Here is a 21,658-nt window from a genome sequence, read left to right on the forward strand (position 1 = left end):
GAGCCTAGAAACTTTTCCAGTCTCACTTCTACTTTTCAGAGGAGCAATATAAAAACTCAGTGGAAAAGGTCTAAAACTTGTCACCTTCATTTCTTTCAAAGGATCAAGGCAGGTATTTCTACCCACATCAAACAGCTGGTGCTACAAGTTCTCTCTCCAAGAGAATTTCAGCTTTACCTTCAAACAACAGATCCTGTTTATAAACCACAGAGCCACAGAATGTTAGGGGTTGGAAGGGACCTCAAAAGGTCATCCAGGCCAACCCCCCTGCTAGAGCAGGAGCACCCAGGGCAGGTCACACAGGCACACTTCCAGGTAGGTTGTGAATGCCTCCAGAGAAGGAGACTCCACAAACTCTCTGGGCAGCCTGTTCCAGGGCTCTGGTACCTTCACAGGGAAGAAGTTTTCCTTCTGTTCCCATGGCAGCTCCTCTGCTCCAGCTTGCACCCGTTGCCCCTTGTCATATCATTGGACATCACTGATGGAGCCTGGCTCCATCCTCCCAACACTCACCCTTCACTTTTATAAACATGAAGGAGGTCACCCCTCAGGCTCTTCTGAGCCCCAGCTCCCTCAGCCTTTCCTGAGAAGAGAGATGTTCCACTCCCTTCATCATCTAAGAGCCCCAGCTCCCTCAGCCTTTCCTGAGAAGAGAGATGTTCCACTCCCTTCATCATCTAAATGCTCAGCTTTGTGTGATGGATATTTCTATTGTGAACTGATGCTTCTCCTCCAAATGATTCCTCCTCCAAGAGGAAAGGAAACACACAGGTTCAGTAAATTGAGTGGGAAGCAGCTTCTCTCACTTGAGAGGTCCTTGCACAGGCTGATTAAATCCTACAAAAAATTGATTCACAGTTTGTGCAGCTACACCTGTGGCTTTCTGTGTAAATAGTTCCAGAGAGGAATGGAAGTTAACTATCTAACCTACATGCCACCTCATCTGTCAACATGGCTTCATTAACCCAACTGTCATTATACCAGAAACTGGTGCTGGAGCCAGTGCAGAAGAGGGCAAGGAAGCTGGGAAGGGCCTGGAGAATAAATCTGATGAAGAGAGACTGAAGGAGCTGGGGATGGTTAGTTTGGAGAAGAGGAGGCTCAGGGGAGACCTCATTGCTCTCTACAACTACCTGAAAGGAGGTTGTGGAGAGGCTGGTACTGGTCTCTTCTTGCAGGTAACTAGTGACAGAACAAGAGGGAATGGCCTCAAGCTGCAGCTGGGTAGGTTTAGACTGGACATCAGGAAAAATTGCTGACCACATCAAGAGTGGTCAGGCATTGGAATGTGCTGCCCAGGGAGGTGGTGGAGTCCCCAAGCCTGGTTGTGCTTAAAGGTGGTTTGGATGTGGTTGGGGCTATGGTTTAGGAGTGTCCCTTTTGTACAGTAGGGTTGTGGGTTGGACTTGGTGATCCTGAGAGTCTCTTCCAGCCTGAATGTTTCTGTGATTCTGAGATCATCTACTCCAACCTCCCTGTTGCCATGGCTTGATACAAACACATTGATGGCTTTTTTCCCCCCAGTAAGTTCTTTTAAAAAATACAGTGCTATTTATCTATAAGGGAAAATAAAATCAAAGTACCTGTTCCAGTAGCTCCAAAACTGGTCCTGCAAGTAGGCTTGGTGGCTGCTTTCATCACCAAATGAGGCTTTGCTTTCAATCCAGTGAATGATGTGTCCTTCAACAGCTAGGGTGACAGCAGAAAAGAAACAGTGTTCAGACAGCAGGTTGAGGGAGGTGATTCTCCCCCTCTGCTCTGCTCTGGTGAGACCCCACCTGGAGCACTGTGTCCAGTTCTGGAGCCCCTATTACAAGAGGGATGTGGAGGTGCTGGAACATGTCCAGAGAAGGGCCACGAGGATGAGCAGAGGGCTGGAGCTGCTCTGCTATGAGGACAGACTGAGGGAGTTGGGGTTGTGCAGTCTGGAGGCTCTGAGGAGACCTCATTGTGACCTTCCAGTATCTGAAGTGGGCCACAGGAATGTAGCCCACTGGGCATACAAGAAGGCTGGGGAGGGACTTTTTCATGTGTCAGGGAGTGATAGGACTGGGGGGAATGGAGCAAAACTAGAAATGGGGAGATTCAGATTGCATGTTAGGAAAAAGTTCTTCCCCATGAGGGTGGTGAGACACTGGCACAGGTTGCCTCAGGGAGGTGGTGGAAGCCTCATCCCTGGAGGTTTTGAATGTCAGGCTGGATGTGGCTGTGAGCAACCTGCTGTAGTGTGAGGTGTCCCTGCCCATGGCAGGGGGGTTGGAACTGGCTGATCCTTGAGGTCCCTTCCAACCCTCCCAATTCTGTGATTCTGTGATCCTGTAATACACCTCACTTAAATAGCCATAATATTTTAGCATCAACACTTCCACACAGAATAAAATGATAACAATGGTTTAAAAAGCCTTACCTACTGGGACTTCTAAAATGAAGTCTGGTGTTTTGTCATAACCCTTTGCACGAAGCTGATCTTCAGCTACACAGAGAGAACGAGAACTATTGTTTATAAAACTACTCTATTAAGTAGACAGCAGCATAATTAATTTTATTTTAAATAAGAGTGCAAGAATTACTAATGCAGTCATACAGATCTTTCTTATGCATGCAATGCTGTGTCAGATTAAATGAACCTTTGTAGGAAACCTGAAGCATAGATATAAAAATGCTTCTTTGTCATCCCTGCATTTTTATGTCTTCATTATAAACATCATTAATTCAAGCTGTCATCCAGTATTTTATAACACACCCCCCCCTCCCCAAATATTCAAAATAAAGAGGTATTTGCTGATTGAAAGAAGAATCTCCCCACATTAGGATGTGTTAAGATTAATCCTACCAACAGCACAAATGTAGATATACTGCAGCTGTCTCCTTGGGTTTAGTTTAATGTCAGCATAAGGTTGTTTAAAAAGAAATAATAATAAAAAGAACAAGAAAATCCTTTACTCCCAGAAATTTATTGAAGGGGAGAGAAGCCACAATTTGAGTTTCTCCTCCATCCTGCACTCTGTAGAATGCATCCAATTTCAGAACACACACAAGGGCTTAGAAATTCTGTCCATGTTAACCATGCAATTTCATAAGGACATATTAACCATATGGACATATTAACCACAGAATTTCATTGCTTACAAATAGCAGGGCTGAACGTTTCAGGAAAGGATGAGCAAAGATACAACTGGAAAAGACAAAAGATGCTGCCCTTAAAAGAACAACAACGACAAAAAAAAAAGCCCAAGCAAGCCCTTCATATTTTCTAAACTGTTGTCCTTGATTTCCAATGCCATTACACTGGTATTTCTCAAACACCATTTCTCCATTAGAATTTGGAGTGACCTGGTCATTCAATTCCAGGCATGGCTTTCTGTCTTCACCCAAGCTCAACTAATGGCACTACCTAGTAACAAGTAAGGCAATGTAGCCCCTTAACACCTACTGGGCTGTTGACATTGTCATGCATCCCATTCGCCTTTCCACATCACCTTTGATTAAAATTAATGGCCCATTCTCACTGTTGGGGAGCTTATTTCCAATCCATTTATCAGGTTAGGACAGTAGTTTCATGGCCAATGTTCAGAACTGGGGTTTTTTTGAATACTTTTGTGAATACCCTGAAAGGCTCAGCAGTCTGAGTCCAAGTTGCATTTTAGCCACGAGAAAGCCAGAAACACTCTTAGAAATCAAAACAAGAGAAAAAAACAAACCACTCTGAGAAGTCAAAACAGGAAAAAAAACTACTCTTAGAAATCAAAACAAGAAAAAAAACTCTCTTCAAAAACAAAACAATAAGAAAAAAAATCACTCTTTGAAATCAAAACAAGAAAAAAACCTCTCTTAAAAACAAGAACAAAAAAACACTTAGAAATCAAAACAGGAAAAAAAAAACACTCTTAGAAATCAAAATAAGAAGAAAAAATCACTGTTAGAAATCAAAACAAGAAAAAAATCACTGTTGGAAATCAAAACAAGAAGAGAAGGGCCACGAAGATGAGCAGAGGGCTGGAGCACCTCTCCTATGAGGACAGACTGAAGGAGTTGGGGCTGTTCAGTCTGCAGAAGAGAAGGCTCCGAGGTGACCTCATTGTGGCCTTCCAGTATCTGAAGGGGGCCTACAGGAAGGCTGGGGAGGGACTTCTCAGGATCTCAGGTAGTGATAGGACTAGGGGGAATGGAATGAAGTTGGAGGTGGGGAGATTCAGGCTGGAGGTGAGGAGGAAGTTCTTCACCATGAGAGTGGTGAAGCCCTGGAATGGGTTGTCCAGGGAGGTGGTTGAGGCCCTGTCCCTGGAGGTGTTCCAGACCAGGCTGGATGAGGCTCTGGCCAGGCTGATCTAATGTGGGGTGTCCCTGCCCATGGCAGGGGTGTTGGAACTAGATGATCCTTGTGGTCCCTTCCAACCCTGACTGATACTCTGATACTATACTAAAACCTCTCTTAACAAACAAAACAATAAAAAAGAAACACTCTTAGAAATCAAAACAAGACAAAAAAGTCTCTTAGAAATCCAAGTAAGAAAAATCCACCCTTAGAAATCAAAACAAGAAGAAAATAAACACTCTTAGAAACCAAAACAAGAAAAAAAACCACTCTGAAACACCAAAACAAGAAGAAAAAAAAAACTCTTGGAAATCAAATCGAGAAAAAAAAGACTCTTAGAAATAAAAAGAAGAGAAAACTCACCCTTAGAAATCAAAAGAAGAAAAAACCCACACTGAAAAACCAAAGCAATAAGAAAAAAATCACTTTTAGAAATCAAAACAAGAAGAAAAAGGACTCTTAAAAATAAAAAGAAGGAAAAAATCCACCCTTAGAAATCAAAACAAGAAGGAATAAAATCTCTCTTAGCAATCAAAACAAAAGACTCTTAGAAATAAAAAGACTAAAACCACCCTTAGAAATCAAAACAAGAAGAAAAAAAATCACTCAGAAATCAAAACAAGAATAAAACCTCTTAGAGATCAAAACAAGAAGGAAAAAAAACCGCTCTCAGAAATCAAAACAAGAAGAAAACCTCTCTTAAAAACAATAAAAAAATCACTCTTAAAAAACGAAGCAATAAGAATAAAATCACTCTTAGAAAACCAAACAAGAAGAGAAAACCACTCTCAGAAATCAAAACAAGAAAAAAAGACTTAGAAATTAAAAGAAGGAAAAAAACCACCCTTAGAAATCAAAACAAGAAGAGAAAAACCACTCTTAGAAATCAAAACAAGAAGAGAAAACCACCCTTAGAAATCAAAACAAGAATAAAAACCACTCTCAGAAATCAAAACAAGAAGGAAAATCTCTCTTAGCAATCAAAAGAAGAAAAAAAAAGACTCTTAGAAAGAAAAAGAATAAAACCACCCTTAGAAATTGAAACAAGAAGAATAAGGAATCACTCTTAGAAATCAAAGCAAGAATAAATCCTCTTAGAGATCAAAATAAGAAGGAAAAAAACCGCTCTCAGAAATCAAAACAAGAAGAAAATCTCTCTTAAAAAATCACTCTTAAAAAATGAAGCAATAAGAATAAAATCACTCTTAGAAAACCAAGCAAGAAGAGAAAACCACTCTCAGAAATCAAAACAAGAAAAAAAGACTTAGAAATGAAAAGAAGGAAAAACCACCCTTAGAAATCAAAACAAGAAGAGAAAAACCACTCTTAGAAATCAAAACAAGAAGAGAAAACCACCCTTAGAAATCAAAACAAGAATAAAAACCACTCTCAGAAATCAAAACAAGAAGAAAAAAAATCTCTCTTAGCAATCAAAACAAGAAAAAAAAAGACTCTGGGAAAGAAAAAGAATAAAACCACCCTTAGAAATCGAAACAAGATGAAAAAATATCAATCTTAGAAATCAAAACAAGAATAAAACCTCTTAGAGATCAAAACAAGAAGGAAAAAAAACGCTCTCAGAAATCAAAACAAGAAAATCTCTCTTAAAAAGCAATAAAAAATCACTCTTAAAAAACGAAGCAATAAGAATAAAATCACTCTTAGAAAACCAAACAAGAAGAGAAAACCACTCTCAGAAATCAAAACAAGAAAAAAAGACTTAGAAATTAAAAGAAGGAAAAACCACCCTTAGAAATCAAAACAAGAAGAAAAAAACCACCCTTAAAAATCAAAACAAGAAGAGAAAACCACTCTCAGAAATCAAAACAAGAAGAGAAAACCACTCTCAGAAATCAAAACAAGAAAAAAACTTAGCAATGAAAAGAAGGAAAAAACCACCCTTAAAAATCAAAACAAGAATAAAAACCACTCTCAGAAATCAAAACAAGAAGAAAAATCTCTTAGCAATCAAAAGAAGAAAAAAAAAAGACTCTCAGAAAGAAAAAGAATAAAACCACCCTTAGAAATCGATACAAGAAGAAAAAAATCAGTCTTAGAAATCAAAAGAAGAATAAAACCTCTTAGAGATCAAAACAAGAAGGAAAAAAAAACGCTCTCAGAAATCAAAAGAAGAAGAAAATCTCTCTTAAAAAATCACTCTTAAAAAATGAAGCAATAAGAATAAAATCACTCTCAGAAAACCAAGCAAGAAGAGAAAACCACTCTCAGAAATCAAAACAAGAAAAAAAGACTTAGAAATTAAAAGAAGGAAAAACCACCCTTAAAAATCAAAAGAAGAAAACAAAACACTCTTAGAAATGAAAACAAGAAAAAAAGACATAGAAATGAAAAGAAGGAAAAACCACCCTTAAAAATCAAAACAAGAAGAAAAAAACCCACTCTTAGAAATCAAAACAAGAAGAAAAAACTTTAAAAAGCAAAATAAGAACAAAAAAATCACTCTCAGAAATCAAACCAAGAAAAAAAAAGAGACTCTTAAAAAGAAGAAAGAACAACACAGCCTTAGGAATCAAAACAAGAAAAAAATCTACTCTTGGAAATCAAAAGCAGAAGAAAAAAATCTCTCCTAGCAATCAAAAGAAGAAAAATAAAAGACTCTTAGAAATAAAAGTAAGAAAAAAAATCACCCTTAGAAATCAAAATAAGGAGAAGAACCACCCTTAGATATCAAAACAAGAAAAAAACCCTCCCTTAGAAATCAAAACAAGGAAAAAAAAACACTCCTAGAAATTTACACAAGGAAAAAAACCCACTCAGAAATAAAACCAAGAACAAAGGAAACTTCTCTCTCATTGAAGAATGTGAGGCTGAAGGATTGGGTTTTTATACAGTGAACTCATGCCAGAGGTAGGACAGGAGTCATTTTGGTTGTAGATTCGCTTCAGTGTAAGCTGCAATAGCTTTTTATTCTCTTTTATAGCTGTAGTATTTCTTCTGACAATGGAGAGTATTCCTTCAGTGTAGGCACACTCTATTGTAAATACAAGTCTTGGCAAGGGAGACCTTCATTGTCTCTGGAATGTGTCCAGAGAAGGGCAACAAAGCTGGGGAGGGGTTTGGAGCACAGCCCTGTGAGGAGAGGCTGAGGGAGCTGGGGTTGCTTATCCTGGAGAGGAGGAGGCTCAGGGGAGACCTTCTTGCTCTCTCCAACTCCCTGAAGGGAGGTTGTAGCCAGGTGGGGGTAGGTCTCTTCTCTCAGGCAACCAGCACCAGAACAAGAGGACACAGTCTCAAGCTGTGCCAGGGGAGGTTTAGGCTGGAGGTTAGGAAGAAATCCTTCCCAGCAAGAGAGACTGGCCATTGGAATGTGCTGCCCAGGGAGGCAGTGGAGTCACCATCCCTGGAGGTGCTCAAAAGGGACTGGATGTGGCACTTGAAGCCATGGTTTAGTAGTCATGAGGTGTTGGGTGATAGGTTGGATTTGATGATCTCTGAGGTCTTTCCCAACCTTACTGATTCTATGATTCCATGATTCTATGATCACCCAATTAGCTACTAAGCTTTTCTAGGATTTGGAGACAGACTTCGTTGTTGGCTGTTTTGATCAAATGTAGATTGTCATATTAATAAAGCATATTAAAAAGGTTCTACATTAACAGAACCTCTGGACAGAGTTTTATACTATGGCATAAAGATGAATCAATGTTCTACATGAGCTCTGAATCTTGATAAAATAAAAAGTGGGGAAAAAAAAATCTCCATAGCCAGGATGGCCAGGGAAGTGATTCCCCCCCTCTACTCAACCCACTTCAGGTACTAGAAGGATGCTATTAGGTTTCCTTGAGAAATTCCAATGAGAGTGATTGCCCATTGGAATGGGCTGCCCAGGGAGGTGGTGGAGTCATCATCATTGGAGGTGTTCAGGAGGAGACTTGACAGGGTGCTTGGTGCCATGGGTTAGTTGTTTAGGTGGGTTGGATTGGTTGATGGGTTGGATGCGATGATCTTGAAGGTCTCTTCCAACCTGGTCTATTCTATTCTATTCTATTCTATTCTATTCTATTCTATTCTATTCTATTCTATTCTATTCTATTCTATTCTATTCTATTCCATTCCATTCCATTCCATTCCATTCCATTCCATTCCATTCCATTCCATTCCATTCTCCAGGCTGAGCAACCCCAACTCTTGCAGCCTGTATGTACAGGGGAGGTTCTCCAGCCCTCTGAGTGTCTTCATGGCCCTCCTCCAGACCTGCTCCAGTGGTTCCATGTCCCTCAGCAGACTCCTTCCATGAAAAATTCTCAGTCACTTTTCAAATAATCTGACACTAACACATGGCTGGAAAGAGTCTTGTTGTTGTTGTTTGTTTTATGCCTGATTCGGAAAGTTTTCACTCGGTTTTTCTGAATGTTTTTACTTCGTTTCTCCTAACGTTTTGTACTACGATAAACACTGGAAAAATCTGTTGAAGCCCGTGTTTATTATCCATGGGAGTTGTCTGTCATGTGAAGGAACATAATTACTACTTCCTGAAGTGCTTTAAAGCCTTAGAATTCGAAGGGGAAAAAAATAGAATCAAATTACAGAAACTCCCCAACCCAGACCTTGACAGTCTGGAGAGCTGGGCCCATGACGACCTCATAAGGCTCAACAAGACCAAGGGCAAGGTCCTGCAGCTGGGTCGGGGCAATCCCAGGCACCAATATAGGCTGGGCAGCAACTGGCTTGAGAGCAGCCCTGAAGATAAGGACCTGGGGGTGCTGGTGGAGGAGAAGCTCAACAGGAGCCAGCAGTGAACACTTGCAGCCCAGAGAGCCAAGCAGAGCCTGGGCTGCAGCAAGAGAAGCAGAGCCAGCAGGGCCAGGGAGCTGATTCTTCTCCTGTGATCCACTCTGCTGAGCCCCTACTTGGAGCACTGTGTCCAGTTCTGGAGCCCCTAGTACAAGAAGGCTCTGGAGGTACTGGAAGGTGTCCAGAGAAGGGCCATGAGGATGAGCAGAGGGCTCAGAGAGCTCCTCTCCTATGAGGACAGATTGAGGGAGTTAGGGCTGTTCAGTCTGGAGAAGAGAAGGCTCCAAGGAGACCTTACTGTGGCCTTCCAGTATCTGAAGGGACCTAGAAGAAATCTGGGGAGGGACTTTTGAGGGTGTCAGGGAGTGATAGGACTATGGGGCATGGAAAACAAGAAATGGGTAGATTCAGATTGGATGTTATGAAGAAGTTGTTCCCCATGAGGGTGGTGAGAGACTGGCACAGGTTGCCCAGGGAGGTGGTGGAAGCCTCATCCCTGGAGGCTTTTAAGGCCAGGCTGGATGTGGCTCTGGACAACCTGCTGTAGTGTGAGATGTCCCTGCCCATGGCAGGGGGGTTAGAACTAGATTATCCTTGATGTCCTTTCCAACCCTAACAATTTTATGATTCTATGTTTCAGACTGGTCCAGAAGCTAGAGGCAGCCTTCTGCACCTTAAAAGATCCTTTAGCTCTTACATGGATTAAGAAAATAATTTAACCACTGCTTGAAATCCAGCCCACAGCAGCTTTGACAGGTACATTTATGCATCCTTGGATATGAAAATGATGTTGAACCAGGCCTAATAAGTAGTTTCTCTACAGATTCCCCATTAATTTAGATTTCCAACAAAACTGCAGCTTCATCTTTACCGTAACTTCACACTCAATCATGACCATTTAACACATCATTGTTCTTATACTAGCCTCTGGATATAACAAAGGAACAAAACAATTCTTCTGTTGGTGCATGAATGAGCAGCAACTGCAAATTTAAGATGACAGCAGAAAACACCGATCAGATGTCATGATTTATATCCAGACTGCTACTGAGGGATGACTTGGTGGGAACCAAAGGAGGACAGGATTCCAGACAAAGAATCATAGATGGGTTTGGGTTGGAAGGGACCTCTAAAGGTCATCCAGTCCAAACCCCTTGCAATCAGCTGGGACATCCTCCACTAGATCAGGTTGCTCAGAACCTTGTCCAGCCTGACCTGGAGTATTTGCAGGATGGGGCCTCAACCACCTCCCTGGGCAACCTCTTGTGGTGTTCCACCACCCTCATGGTGCAGAACTTGTTTCTAATATCCAGTTTAAATCTGCCCTTCTCTCATTTCAAATCACTGCCCCTCATCCTATCAGTGCAGGCCTTCAGGAACAGTCCCTCCCCAGCCTTGTAGGCCTCCTTAAGGTGCTTGAAGGCCACTGTCAGGTTGCCCTGGAGCCCCTTCTCTTCTTCAGGCTCTCTACTCCAGGTCCATAGCTACCCATATAGCTAAAAGCTGTCCTAATATACTCATGACAAAGACACAGAAAAATAAAGGTTTCAGTAAGGTGAAGCCATTAGGTCTGTTTTGAGAGAATGCTGCCATTGATACTTCAACCTTAGGCAAAATGATAAAGTTTTGAGAGCTGCACTTCTGCTGAAGAGAGGAGGTGGTATGTGAGAAGTGGGTAAATAAAATGCAAACCTCATTAGTTTGCATAGGTTTTAAATCAATTACTGAATGAATACAAAGAATAAACTTTAGAATAAACCAAAGTTTATTCTTCAGACCTTTAGTGCCCAAAAGCTAGCTGCTCCAGAAACAGACAAATGATATCCTGAACCTGAAAAGCTGTTTCATGCTCCAGGACTGTACTGGGACAATTGATATTAACTGTGTCAGAATACAGAATTAACCAGGTTGGAAAAGACTTCAGAGATCATCAAGTCTAACCTATCACCCAACACCATCTAATCAGCTAAACCATGGCACTGAGCCTCATCCAGGCTCTTCTTAAACACCTCCAGGGATGGTGACTCCATCACCTCCCTGGGCAGCACATTCCAATGGCCAAGCTCTCTTTCTGGGAAGAATTTCTTCTTGACACCCAGCCTAAACATCCCTGGTGCAGCTTGAGACTGTGTCCTCTTGTTCTGTCACAGGTTGCCTGGGAGAAGAGATCAACCCCCACCTGGCTACAACCTCCCTTCAGGTAGTTGTAGACAGCAACTTGCCCTTGCCTGTGCTTTCTTCTCCTGTAACAGACTCTCTGTTGCCCATATAAACATGGCTGATACAAACCCTTGCTGTTCTTGAAGAGCAGTACACTGAATACCAACTTAACATGGAAATCACAAGAATTCAGTTTCTTTAACAGGTGTTAAAAAGCCACAGAATTGCAAGCACAGCAATCTAAGTCATCTCAAAAACTGGAATGCAGTCTTACTCCTAGCCTAAGAAAGCCTGAGTTTGTTGACCTGTAAGGAAACACTGTCATCTGTACTGCTTCCCTCAGGTTTTGTTCAAGCAATTGTGGAGCTAATTTTGCCAAAAGGAAAGATTTTATCATGAGGCACTCTCGAGGGTCCACCTTGCAGATACTTAAGAAAAGCCTTTTGAGTTCTTTTGTTTGTTTGGATAGTATTACCCCCCAGTAAAATCGTATCTAGAGCCTTGGAGGCACATGCAAAGCACAGAAGCAATAAATAGAACCACTTCATGCATCTTAAATCATGCCTAAACAATACTTCAGCATACATAAAAATGTAAACAATAAATTAAGCTTTATGCTGTAATCAGTTAACCCATTGGAGATACTTTCATTTGACAGCACAAATTTCTATGAGACTTTATGTCCAAAGACAAAAATTGATGCTTACCCAAGGTCATGAAACATTACAATTTACACCTGATTTGTGTACTCCACGAGCCAAATAAAATGATAATTGTTGGGCTGAGGATTCATTAGTGAGTCCTCTAAGCCCATTCCCTTGTATCGTGACAGGATTGATTTCTTTACCACCTTTGATGGATGAGATTCAAGCCCAGCCTTGAATTTTTCATCGAAGGTGATTCCATAACCTTCCCTGGCAGTTTGTTTTACACTTATTGTTCCTGCAACTCTTCAGTCTTTTAACTCACCATCATCTGGGCAATTACAGCTTAAGCCTGCCACCTGTATCGCTGCCCATACAGCCAAGCAGGAAAAACCACCTCCTGCCATTTTCATAGTGCCACGTGCAAGCTTGGATACAAGAGAGAGAGAAAGAGAGGAGAAGGGAGAGAGAGAGAAGAGAGGAAGAGGACAGAGAGGAGAGAAAGAGAGGAGAAAGGGAGAGAGAGAGAAGAGAGGAAGAGGACAGAGAGGAGAGAAAGAGGGGAGAGAGGGAGAGAAGACACAGAGAGAGAGAGAGAGGAGAAAGGGAGAGAGAGAGGGGAGAGAGGTAGAGGAGAGAGATATTCCCAAATTCCTGCCTTTTCATCTTTCTTCCCTCAAGTAGAAGAGCACACTACCTCTGTTTCTTCATCACATGGACAAAACCTTTTAAAAACCTTAGCAATCTTTCTAATTTCTCAAATTTAAGGCTTCCAAAAAACCCTTAACCTGAATCTTAACTTTAGGAGAGATGAGAATTTCTGGGGAAACCCAGCAGAGTTCCTTAGTGTAGTACAAAAATTCAACCACTAACAAGAGAGAGCATTTCACTTTGTTAGTGTCTCATCACATAATGAATCTGAGATCTACGAAGTCCTTGTGAAGTTTGTTGCCACAGTAAGAGAAATTATGCTTTAAACACTTTAATCATTGTTGTAATGGCACCCATAGAGAAGAAACATAGTGCAGGCTAAGAGGAAAAGAAAAAGAAGGAAAGAAAATAACTTCCCAAATAATTAATCCTTAGAAAAAAAACCCCAACTCTTAAATGCAGGGATTGTGAAGAGAATATTTGTATTGCTTGGGAGGCAGGGGGCAAAAATTCAGCAGAAACTGCACAGAAAGCTAAATGAGTGAATCCTCTGGCAGTTCTTTAATACATAAAGCATTCTGAAGCTAATATTTTTTATGCTTCCTCCTAAGTCTCATAAGGCCTAGATTATGGCTAATATCTCATGACACCAAAAGTAATACTGCAGCAGATATTAAAGCATTTTTCCCAGCTACTTATTCTATAAAATATTAATTGCAAGCCTGTGCCTGTGCTGTATATGTAGGGTATTAGGTAACTGAGTTCCTGCTCAGTTCTAAATCAATAAAAGATAACATGTACAGCATCAATCATTTTTTACTCATCCTTTACTACCTAATACAAAGGCTGTTGAGGCTTCTTTGTTTTTTTTTCCCCTTAAGTAAACAGTCACCAAAATCTTTGAAGTTAAGGATTCACTGGGTGGCCTCTACCAGCAAATTCTTACCTATGAAAGAGAGATTCCTTTCCAGGAGCATTTCTCGCAGCAAGACTTCATGCTCGTGTCCAATTGCACTGCGAAGTTTAGGTTAAGGAATGGGAGATGGCTGTGGAAAAGAACCAACTTCAGGAAAAGAAAGTTCACAGGTAAAAAAAAAGTCCTGATGAAATTGATTTGCCTTCATCTGCATTTCAGAAGTGATCAGTGATTGGAACTCTTTGATATTCCTTACAGGGATTTTCAGAGGCGTTTTAGCACTTAGTGAAAAACAGACTGCTGTATCTATCAGCATATATTTCATGAAATTAAGACCCATTAGATCATATTTATTCAGTATAAATAAGGATAATAATTCCATTTTTTTTGCTTGTTTTTCCCCTCCAGTGTAAGAGAAAGTGTGAGCTTAAAACATGTAATTAAATACCTTTTAGTTGCTCTTCACTGCCTAGTGGATCAATTCAGCAAGGAATGCAATAAAATGTTTTTTTCCCTTTATATTCAGAAATTGATAAGCATTAAATCCATCTGAAACACCTCACTGTAAGAAAACATCCTTTTAATTGCTTTGTTCAGAAGCATGAACTAATGACAGGGAAAGATGAAATAATACTTGACAGTGAAGTCCTTTTCACTTCTCTGAGGGCCCGTGGATCCAAGACATCACAAGGATTTTTAAGGTATCCTCCTAGAGGTCAAAGTTGTGGAATATCATGGTAAAGGATCTTACATTAAAAAGAGTTAAGTTCCTAATTCTGTTTAGAATATCTTCTGACCATTTGAACTACAGATTATTTTACCATTGGAGTGCAGGACTTAACCTAGAATCACAGAGTGGTTTGGGATGGAGTGACCTCCACAGGTCATCTATTCCCTGCGGTCATTAGGGACATCCTCCACTAGATCAGGTTGCTCAGAGCCTTGTCCAGCCTGATGCTGAACAGGGATGGGGACTTGCCTACCTCCATGGGAAACCTATTCCAGTCTTCCACCACCCTTAAGATAAAGAACTTCTTCCTAACATCCAATCTGAATCTCCTCTCATTTCAAACCACTGTTTCTCATCCTGTCACTGCAGGCCTTTGCAAACAGTCCCTCTGCAGCCTTTTTGTTTCCCCCTTCAGGTACTGACAGGCTGCTATTAGGACTCCTTGGAGCCTTCTCTTCCCCAGGCTGAACACCTCCAGGTCCCTTGGCCTGTCCTCATAGCAGAGGTGTTCCAGCTCCCTGGTCATTTTTGTGGCTCTTCTCTGGACCTGCTCCATCAGGTCCATGTCACTCCTGTGTTGAGGGTCCTGGAGCTGTATCAATACTGTTATGCTGAGCAGCAAAATAACCTAATTGTATGGAATAATTTCATATGCTAGACAGATGGAGAGATAGACATAGATAGCTCATATATATATATATGTATGTGTATACATGTACATGTATATATACATATATATCAAGGAATCATAGAATTGTCAGGGTTGGAAGTGACCTCAAGGATCAGCCAGTTCCAACCCCCCTGCTATGGGCAGGGACACCTCACACTACAGCAGGTTGCTCACAGCCACCTCCAGCCTGGCCTTCAAAACCTCCAGGGATGAATCTTCTACCACCTCCCTGGGCAACTTATTCCAGTGTCTCACCACCCTCCTGGGGAAGAACTTCTTCCTAACATCCAGTCTAAATCTACCCACTTTTAATTTTGCTCCATGCCCCTTAGTCCTATCACTTCCTGACACCCTAAAAATATCATAGAATCAACCAGGTTGGAAAAGACCTCAGAGATCATCAACTCCAACCTATATACACAGATACATATAACACATCTGTGTGTATATATGTGTACATATATATATGCACACACAGTTTTCATCAGTTGAAACCCTGTATTATTTTAAGCTCCTAGCAGCTACAGAACAAAAGGGGCAAATTAAGAACAGCAAAAACGGAAGAAGAATGCTGCAAACAGAATTTATAATGCACCACAAGCAGAAACACTTAGACTTAGTCTATAATAATACCTGGTATTGATGTATGGCAATGACCATGGGGCAAAACTTGTAAATAACCTCCCAAGCCATTTTCTGCTCCTGCAATCCAGCAGCCTGGTTTCCCGTAAGCATCTGAACTATTACTGAAAAATAGCCTCTTGGCATTTACAAAGAGGTTGACTTCATACTTTAGTTCATGCATATACAATTAGATAGTTATATTTAAAATCAATATGCAATCCTTCAGAAGGCATTATGCTTTTAAAACCTTAACTTTGAATTGATTTTTAACTATTTTATGCACCTCAGAATTAACATCTAATTCAGCAACATGCTCACAGATAATGCACTAGCAGGGCTTAGTATTTTCTGGGCCAAAATGGAATTGAAAAACTCATTATTCTCATTGATCATAGAATCATAGTATGGTTTGGGTTGCAACGGACCTCCAAAGGTCATCTAATCCAAATCCCTTGCACTGAGTAGGGACATCCTCTACTACATCAGTTTGCTCAGTGCCTTGTCTAGCCTGATGTTGAATATCTCCAGGGATGGGGTTTCAACTACCTTCTGGGGCAACCTGTGGCAGTGTTCCAGCACCCTCCTGGTAAAGACTTGTTCCTCACATCTAATCTAAATCTCTTCTCTCATTTCAAACCACTGCTTCTCATCCTGTCACTGCAAGCCATTGCTAACAGTCCCTCTGCAGCCTTCTTGGAGCCCCCTTCAGGTACTGGCAGGCTGCTATTAGGTCTCCCTGCAGCCTACTCTTCCCCAGGCTGAACAACCCCAGTTCCCTCAGCCTGTCCTCATAACAGAAGTGCTTTGGCCCCTGTGTATTCAATAATTTTACTTGAAGAGCAGGCCCTGAGGTTGAAATTGTTTATTTGATAGCAGACATAGGGTTTCTTCCAGAGTTAGCCTCATTTCCTTTAAGAAGAGGAGGAAGTAAAACAAAAGAGGAAGTAAAACAGCAGCCTAACAAAAGTAGATATAAATTTAAAAACACTAATCAGTCAGTCCCACCTGAATTGCATCGAGTTAAAACTCATACTGGCAGTGAAGCAATACTTTGGCAGGGGCCTTGGACTCAGTGATCTCTGCAGGTCCCTTCCAACCTCTAATGTTCTATGATTCTAATGCCATAAAGCCGAACACTGTTTTGGCAACTTATTAATCACAGAACAGTTGAGACCGGAAGGCATCTCCAGAGATCATCCAGTCCAACTCCGCCGCTCAAAGCGCGGCCAGCTTAACAGAAAACCAGACATGCATTTCAATTTATCAACACCAAAGAGGTTCAATCAGGCAGATGAAGGTGTAGGCACCAAACTGACAGCTTCCCATGGTCCATCTGATTTTTGTTGAACAGTGTAACAGCAAGCTCGGCGCTGACCCTCTTGGCTGATTGAATGTAAAACGGAGGAGTACGAAACGCGGTTTGTGAAGCAGAACTTTATGTCAGGTTAAAGCTAGACACATCTCTTCCACACAGACTAAGCTCGTCAATTGTGCACCTAAAATTTTATGGGAAAGGATACTGTTTGATGCAGTCCACCAGTGGTCCATAACAGCAGTCATTCACAGTGCACTGCAGGAGAATGAGAGAAGTAGTATAGAGACGGGCAACCACACGGCCATTAGAGTTAAGCAGTACTCTTAAAACCCAGTAATTACTTTTCTTCCAAAAGGCTCTCAGATGCTGCTCAGATTTAATCACAGAAAAACAAAAACTGCAGGCTTTTATTCACTATAAAAGCAAGCTATTAAAAAAAGCCAACCGCTCCCCTCACAAACATTGCGTTGCCATTTATGGTGCACCCTGACCTCACTGATAGTTTACGATGACAGTAATTAAATGAGGTTTAAAAATCTTCTTGGGTTTTTTTTTTATCTCTTTTGCTCTGCTAGGCAGATAACAGCATTACCACAGAGGGGAAGAAAAAAAAAATCACAAAAAGAGAGAAGGAAAAAACAAATAGAAGAAAAAGACCAAAGTGATTAATACCTGATAGACTTGATTTGCTAGAACTCCGTCTGGAATCTGAGAAGGGTCCCGCAGCATACTGTTTATAAGGGTTTTGGAGGCTAGGGAAACAAAGAATAAAAACAGAGAAAAAAAAACCCCTGTTAGCTCAGTTAGCCACTTGGCAGCAAGAGAGGCTTGCCTCCTGAAGGAAAATATTTGGGGGAGTTGGAGGCTATGATACCTTTAAAATTTGATTACAGATTTTGAGCAGCACAGTAGAAAAAGATAAATAGGTCACTATTGGGTGTGAAAAGGAAAGCTAAAGGTAATTCTGAACAATTTCATTGGAGAGAATACCCACTATAAGACTGGCTGTGCCAAAACATTTATTCCTCTTTTCTGATCTCTCCTCTTCTCACTTTGCATGGGAGAGACTGACCTGCTTTCCGCTGACCTTGGCTGCATTATTTTGGTTCAGTCTAACCACTGCTTTCCCTCTGCTCCTTTCTCCCTTTTGGTCAGGGGGTGGGGATGGGGGTCAGAGGCACAGTTTCCCTGGTCTCTGACCAGGGGGAGTTTCACAGAATCACAGAATTAACCAGGTTGGAAACGACCTTTGAGATGATCAAGCCCAATCTCTCACCCAACACCATCTAATCAACTAAACCATGGCACCCAGCAGCCCATCCAGTCTTTTCCTAAACACCTCCAGTGATGGTGACTCCACCACCTCCCTGGGCAACACATTCCAATGGCCAATCTCTCTTGCTGGGAAGAATTTCTTCCTAATCTCCAGCCCAAACCTCCCCTGGCACAGGTCCCCTGTTGTTTGTTAATCATAAATATTGTAAATCCTGTCTATTTTGTACATATCCATTGCATTCCATTGTAGATTGTAGTTTTGCTTGCAAATACAGCTTCCATTTGCTTCCAGTATCACACACAGTATCACTAAGGTTGGAAGAGACCTCAAGGATCATCGAGTCCAACGTGTCACACAGTTCCAACTGAGTCAGTCTGGCAAAGTTGATGTTGGGGTGGGGGGGAATTTTAACCCACCACAACATTGATGATGGTGACAATTTTGAAATCGATCCAGCCAGCAACTATAAATCTACACATTTGTAGCTGCTTACTGATTCTGTTAGAATTAGCTCTAAAGGTCATAGAATCAACCAGGTTGGAAGAGACCTCCAAGATCATCCAGACCAACCTAGTCAATCAACTACACCATGGCACTAAATGCCTCATCCAGTCTTTTCTTGAAGACTTTTCTTGAAGGATGGCAACTCCACCACCTCCCTGGGCAGCCCATTCCACTGGCAAAGTCTTGGAACACTAAAGGATTTTCTTAGCCTTCTCTTCTCCAGACTGAACAGCCCCAATTCTGTCAGTCTGTCTTCATAGGAGAGGCACTCCAGCCCTTTGCTCATCCTCATGGCCCTTCTCTGGACACATTCCAGCACCTCCAGATCTTTCCTGTACTAGAGAAACCAGAACTGGATGCAGTATTCCAGGTAGGGTCTCAGCAGAGCAGAGTAGAAGGGGAGAATCACCTCCCTCAACCTGCTGGCTGTGTTTCTCTTGATGCAGCCCAGGATGTGGTTGGCTTTCTGGGCTGCAAGTGCTCACTGCTGGCTCATGTTGAGCTTCTCCTCCACCAGCAACCCCAGGTCCTTTTCTTCAGGGCTGCTCTCAAACCAGTCCCTGCCCAGCCTTTATCAGTGCTTGGGATTGCCCTGAGCCAGATGCAGGACCTTGTGAGAGATGGCACTGGTGAACGTTTCAACAAAAGCAGGTCATATGCTCTTCTTACTTAAGCTGCCTCTAGCTGTGGTCAAACTGAGTAGGTGGTTGAACCGAATAAAGGCAGAGCAGGCTGTAACACATTTCTTTTACATGTTGAAATTAATTCCATTTGCTTTGCAATTATGGGAACGTCAAAGTAATAATTTAATGCCATTTTTGCAGACCTTAGCAGAAATAGGCAGGGCACATCTAAGAAAATTAAACACAGGGAAAGGAAACTCCTCTAAAGGTAGTAGTGCTCAAAGGAGATAAAGAACACCTCGTATTTACATTCTAACACAGCTGCAGTACAGCATTAAGGTTACAGGGATGGCCTTGTGAACTTACATCTTGCTGTTCTTGTGTTATAAGGGAGGAGAGGGGAAAAAAAAAAGCAAGGGCTGATGTGGGAACAAAGTACTGTCAGCAATCTACCCTTTAAACTGCTTAGACCCGGAAGGCACGCTCATTGCTTTATTTCTTTGCTCATTTTTCTCCAAGATTGGTACATCTGAACTACCTTTCTACAGATCTATACAGCACCACTGCTCAGCAAGAAAAAGAGAGTTATATTTTCCCCTTGAGTTAGGACGCCTCATGACAAATGATAATGGATAATCAATAAACTGGGAAATATGAGGCCACAAACTTTATGAAGCCAAGAGACATATTACTTCTGAACAACACTCATTTCCCTTAACAAAGTCACTACTAGACTGTGCCTAATAATCTGAAAGAAAATCAAAGGACCTGCAACCACATCAGCAATATTGGCAACTTATTCCACTTTAATGGCATTTTGATTGATTTTTCTGCCTAATGGTAGTTTTATACTGTAGATTTGACGCTGCTTCTGCAAAATAGTTGTGTGTAATAAACATCCCCGAAGGCAAACAGTGAACATTAAGGTTCTTGTCTTACTAGGAGTCATAATTGAAGCTTGACCAACATTGCCTTTGGCCTTTTTAAAGAAATCTTTTTGCAAAAGCCATTCCTTTTTCTGGTTCTCCCCTTCCTGCGAAGAACTTGATGTGTGATCAAGGCGTTGGGTTTAAAAAATTCATAAACAGGGCTGACCTTGGCAGTGACTTTGTGTGTTTCAGTAAAGCATTGACCTGCTGGAAATGGAGACCCCGGCGCTAATAAATCAAGCACATTTAAAATGAGTTACCCTAATGCTCATTCATCACGGCTGTAATGCCATTTGCCGCCGAGGATTCGCCGGCCTGCGCAAACACTGCAGTAAATAATAACACTTGAACATCTCTGCATCGCTGCAGCTTCTCCCACCGCAAGCATACGTTTATTAAAGAGCCTTTATTAGAGAGCCAGACTAACAGGCCAAAAAAAAAAAGCTGAGAGAGGTGGTGGTGGTGAGGGGTTTTTTTTTGGGGGGGGGGAGGAATGCAAATGGCATTTTTCTTTTGGTTTTTTTTGTCTCCCAAATGGGGAGGGGAAGGAAGGGGGGGGAGGAGAAGTCATCATCCCTCATAGAGAAATGAATTATTTTTTATTTCCCTGCATTTATTTCTTTAGCTAGGCATTTATTTATTTCTTTAGGCATTTATTTCTTTATTTAGGCATTAATTTATTTATTTAGGCATTTATTCCTTTATCTAGGCATTTATTCCTTTATCTAGGCATTTATTTCTTTATTTAGGCATTCACTTCTTTATTTAGGCATTAATTCCTTTATCTAGGCATTTATTTCTTTATTTAGGCATTTATTTCTTTATTTAGGCATTCACTTCTTTATTTAGGCATTTATTCCTTTATTTAGGCATTTATTCCTTTATCTAGGCATTTATTCCTTTATTTAGGCATTTATTCCTTTATCTAGGCATTTATTTCTTTATCTAGGCTTTTATTTCTTTATCCAGGCATTTAATTTTTAATCTAGGCATTCACTTTTTGAATCCAGGCATTCAGTTTTTAATCTATGCAGTTATTTATCTATCTATCAATCTATCTATGCAGTTATTTATTGCTCTCTGCATTGCTCTCCAAGCATTTATTTATTTAGTTAGTTAGTTAGTTAGGCATTCAATTTTTTTTGCATTCAGTTTGTTTCTCTATGCATTTTATTTATTTATTTATCTGTCCATTTAATTTATCTCTATTTCTCATTGCATTTATTAAGCTAGGCATTTATTTATTTCTCTAGGCATGCATTTTCTTATCTACTTATTTTTTTCATCTAGGCATTTATTCATTTCTCTGTGCATTTAGTTTGTTTCTCTGTGCATCTATTTATTTATTTATTTATTTATTTAATTCCCCCTCCCATTTTTTATTGCATTTATTTATCTGTGCATTTATCTTTTTATCTATGCATTTACTTATTTCTCTGTGCACTTAGTTTATGTCTCCAGGCATTTAATTCTTTATTTATGCCTTCATTTATTTACTTCTCCCTTTCTTTCTTTCCTGTTTGTTTCCTATTTTTATTACATTTGT

General features: G+C 40.9%; 1 protein-coding gene across 3 annotated transcripts in view; it reads right to left on the reverse strand.

Annotated features, from left to right (window-relative positions):
- Positions 1-21,658, reverse strand: part of CDIN1 (CDAN1 interacting nuclease 1) — a 155,067-nt gene that overhangs the window by 71,843 nt on the left and 61,566 nt on the right. For all 3 annotated transcript variants that reach the window (XM_068162919.1, XM_068162918.1, XM_068162920.1), the window contains exons 6-10: positions 17,453-17,532; positions 16,986-17,035; positions 13,472-13,539; positions 2,408-2,473; positions 1,584-1,689 (exon numbers count right to left, since the gene is read on the reverse strand). In XM_068162919.1, the coding sequence (XP_068019020.1) occupies positions 1,584-1,689; positions 2,408-2,473; positions 13,472-13,539; positions 16,986-17,035; positions 17,453-17,532 (370 nt within the window). The remainder of the gene's footprint in view (positions 1-1,583; positions 1,690-2,407; positions 2,474-13,471; positions 13,540-16,985; positions 17,036-17,452; positions 17,533-21,658) is intronic.

Source organism: Melanerpes formicivorus, unplaced genomic scaffold (genome assembly GCF_026170545.1).
Source record: "Melanerpes formicivorus ecotype bairdi unplaced genomic scaffold, bMelFor1.0.p_v2 SCAF_68, whole genome shotgun sequence".
NCBI classification, from domain to species: domain Eukaryota; kingdom Metazoa; phylum Chordata; class Aves; order Piciformes; family Picidae; genus Melanerpes; species Melanerpes formicivorus.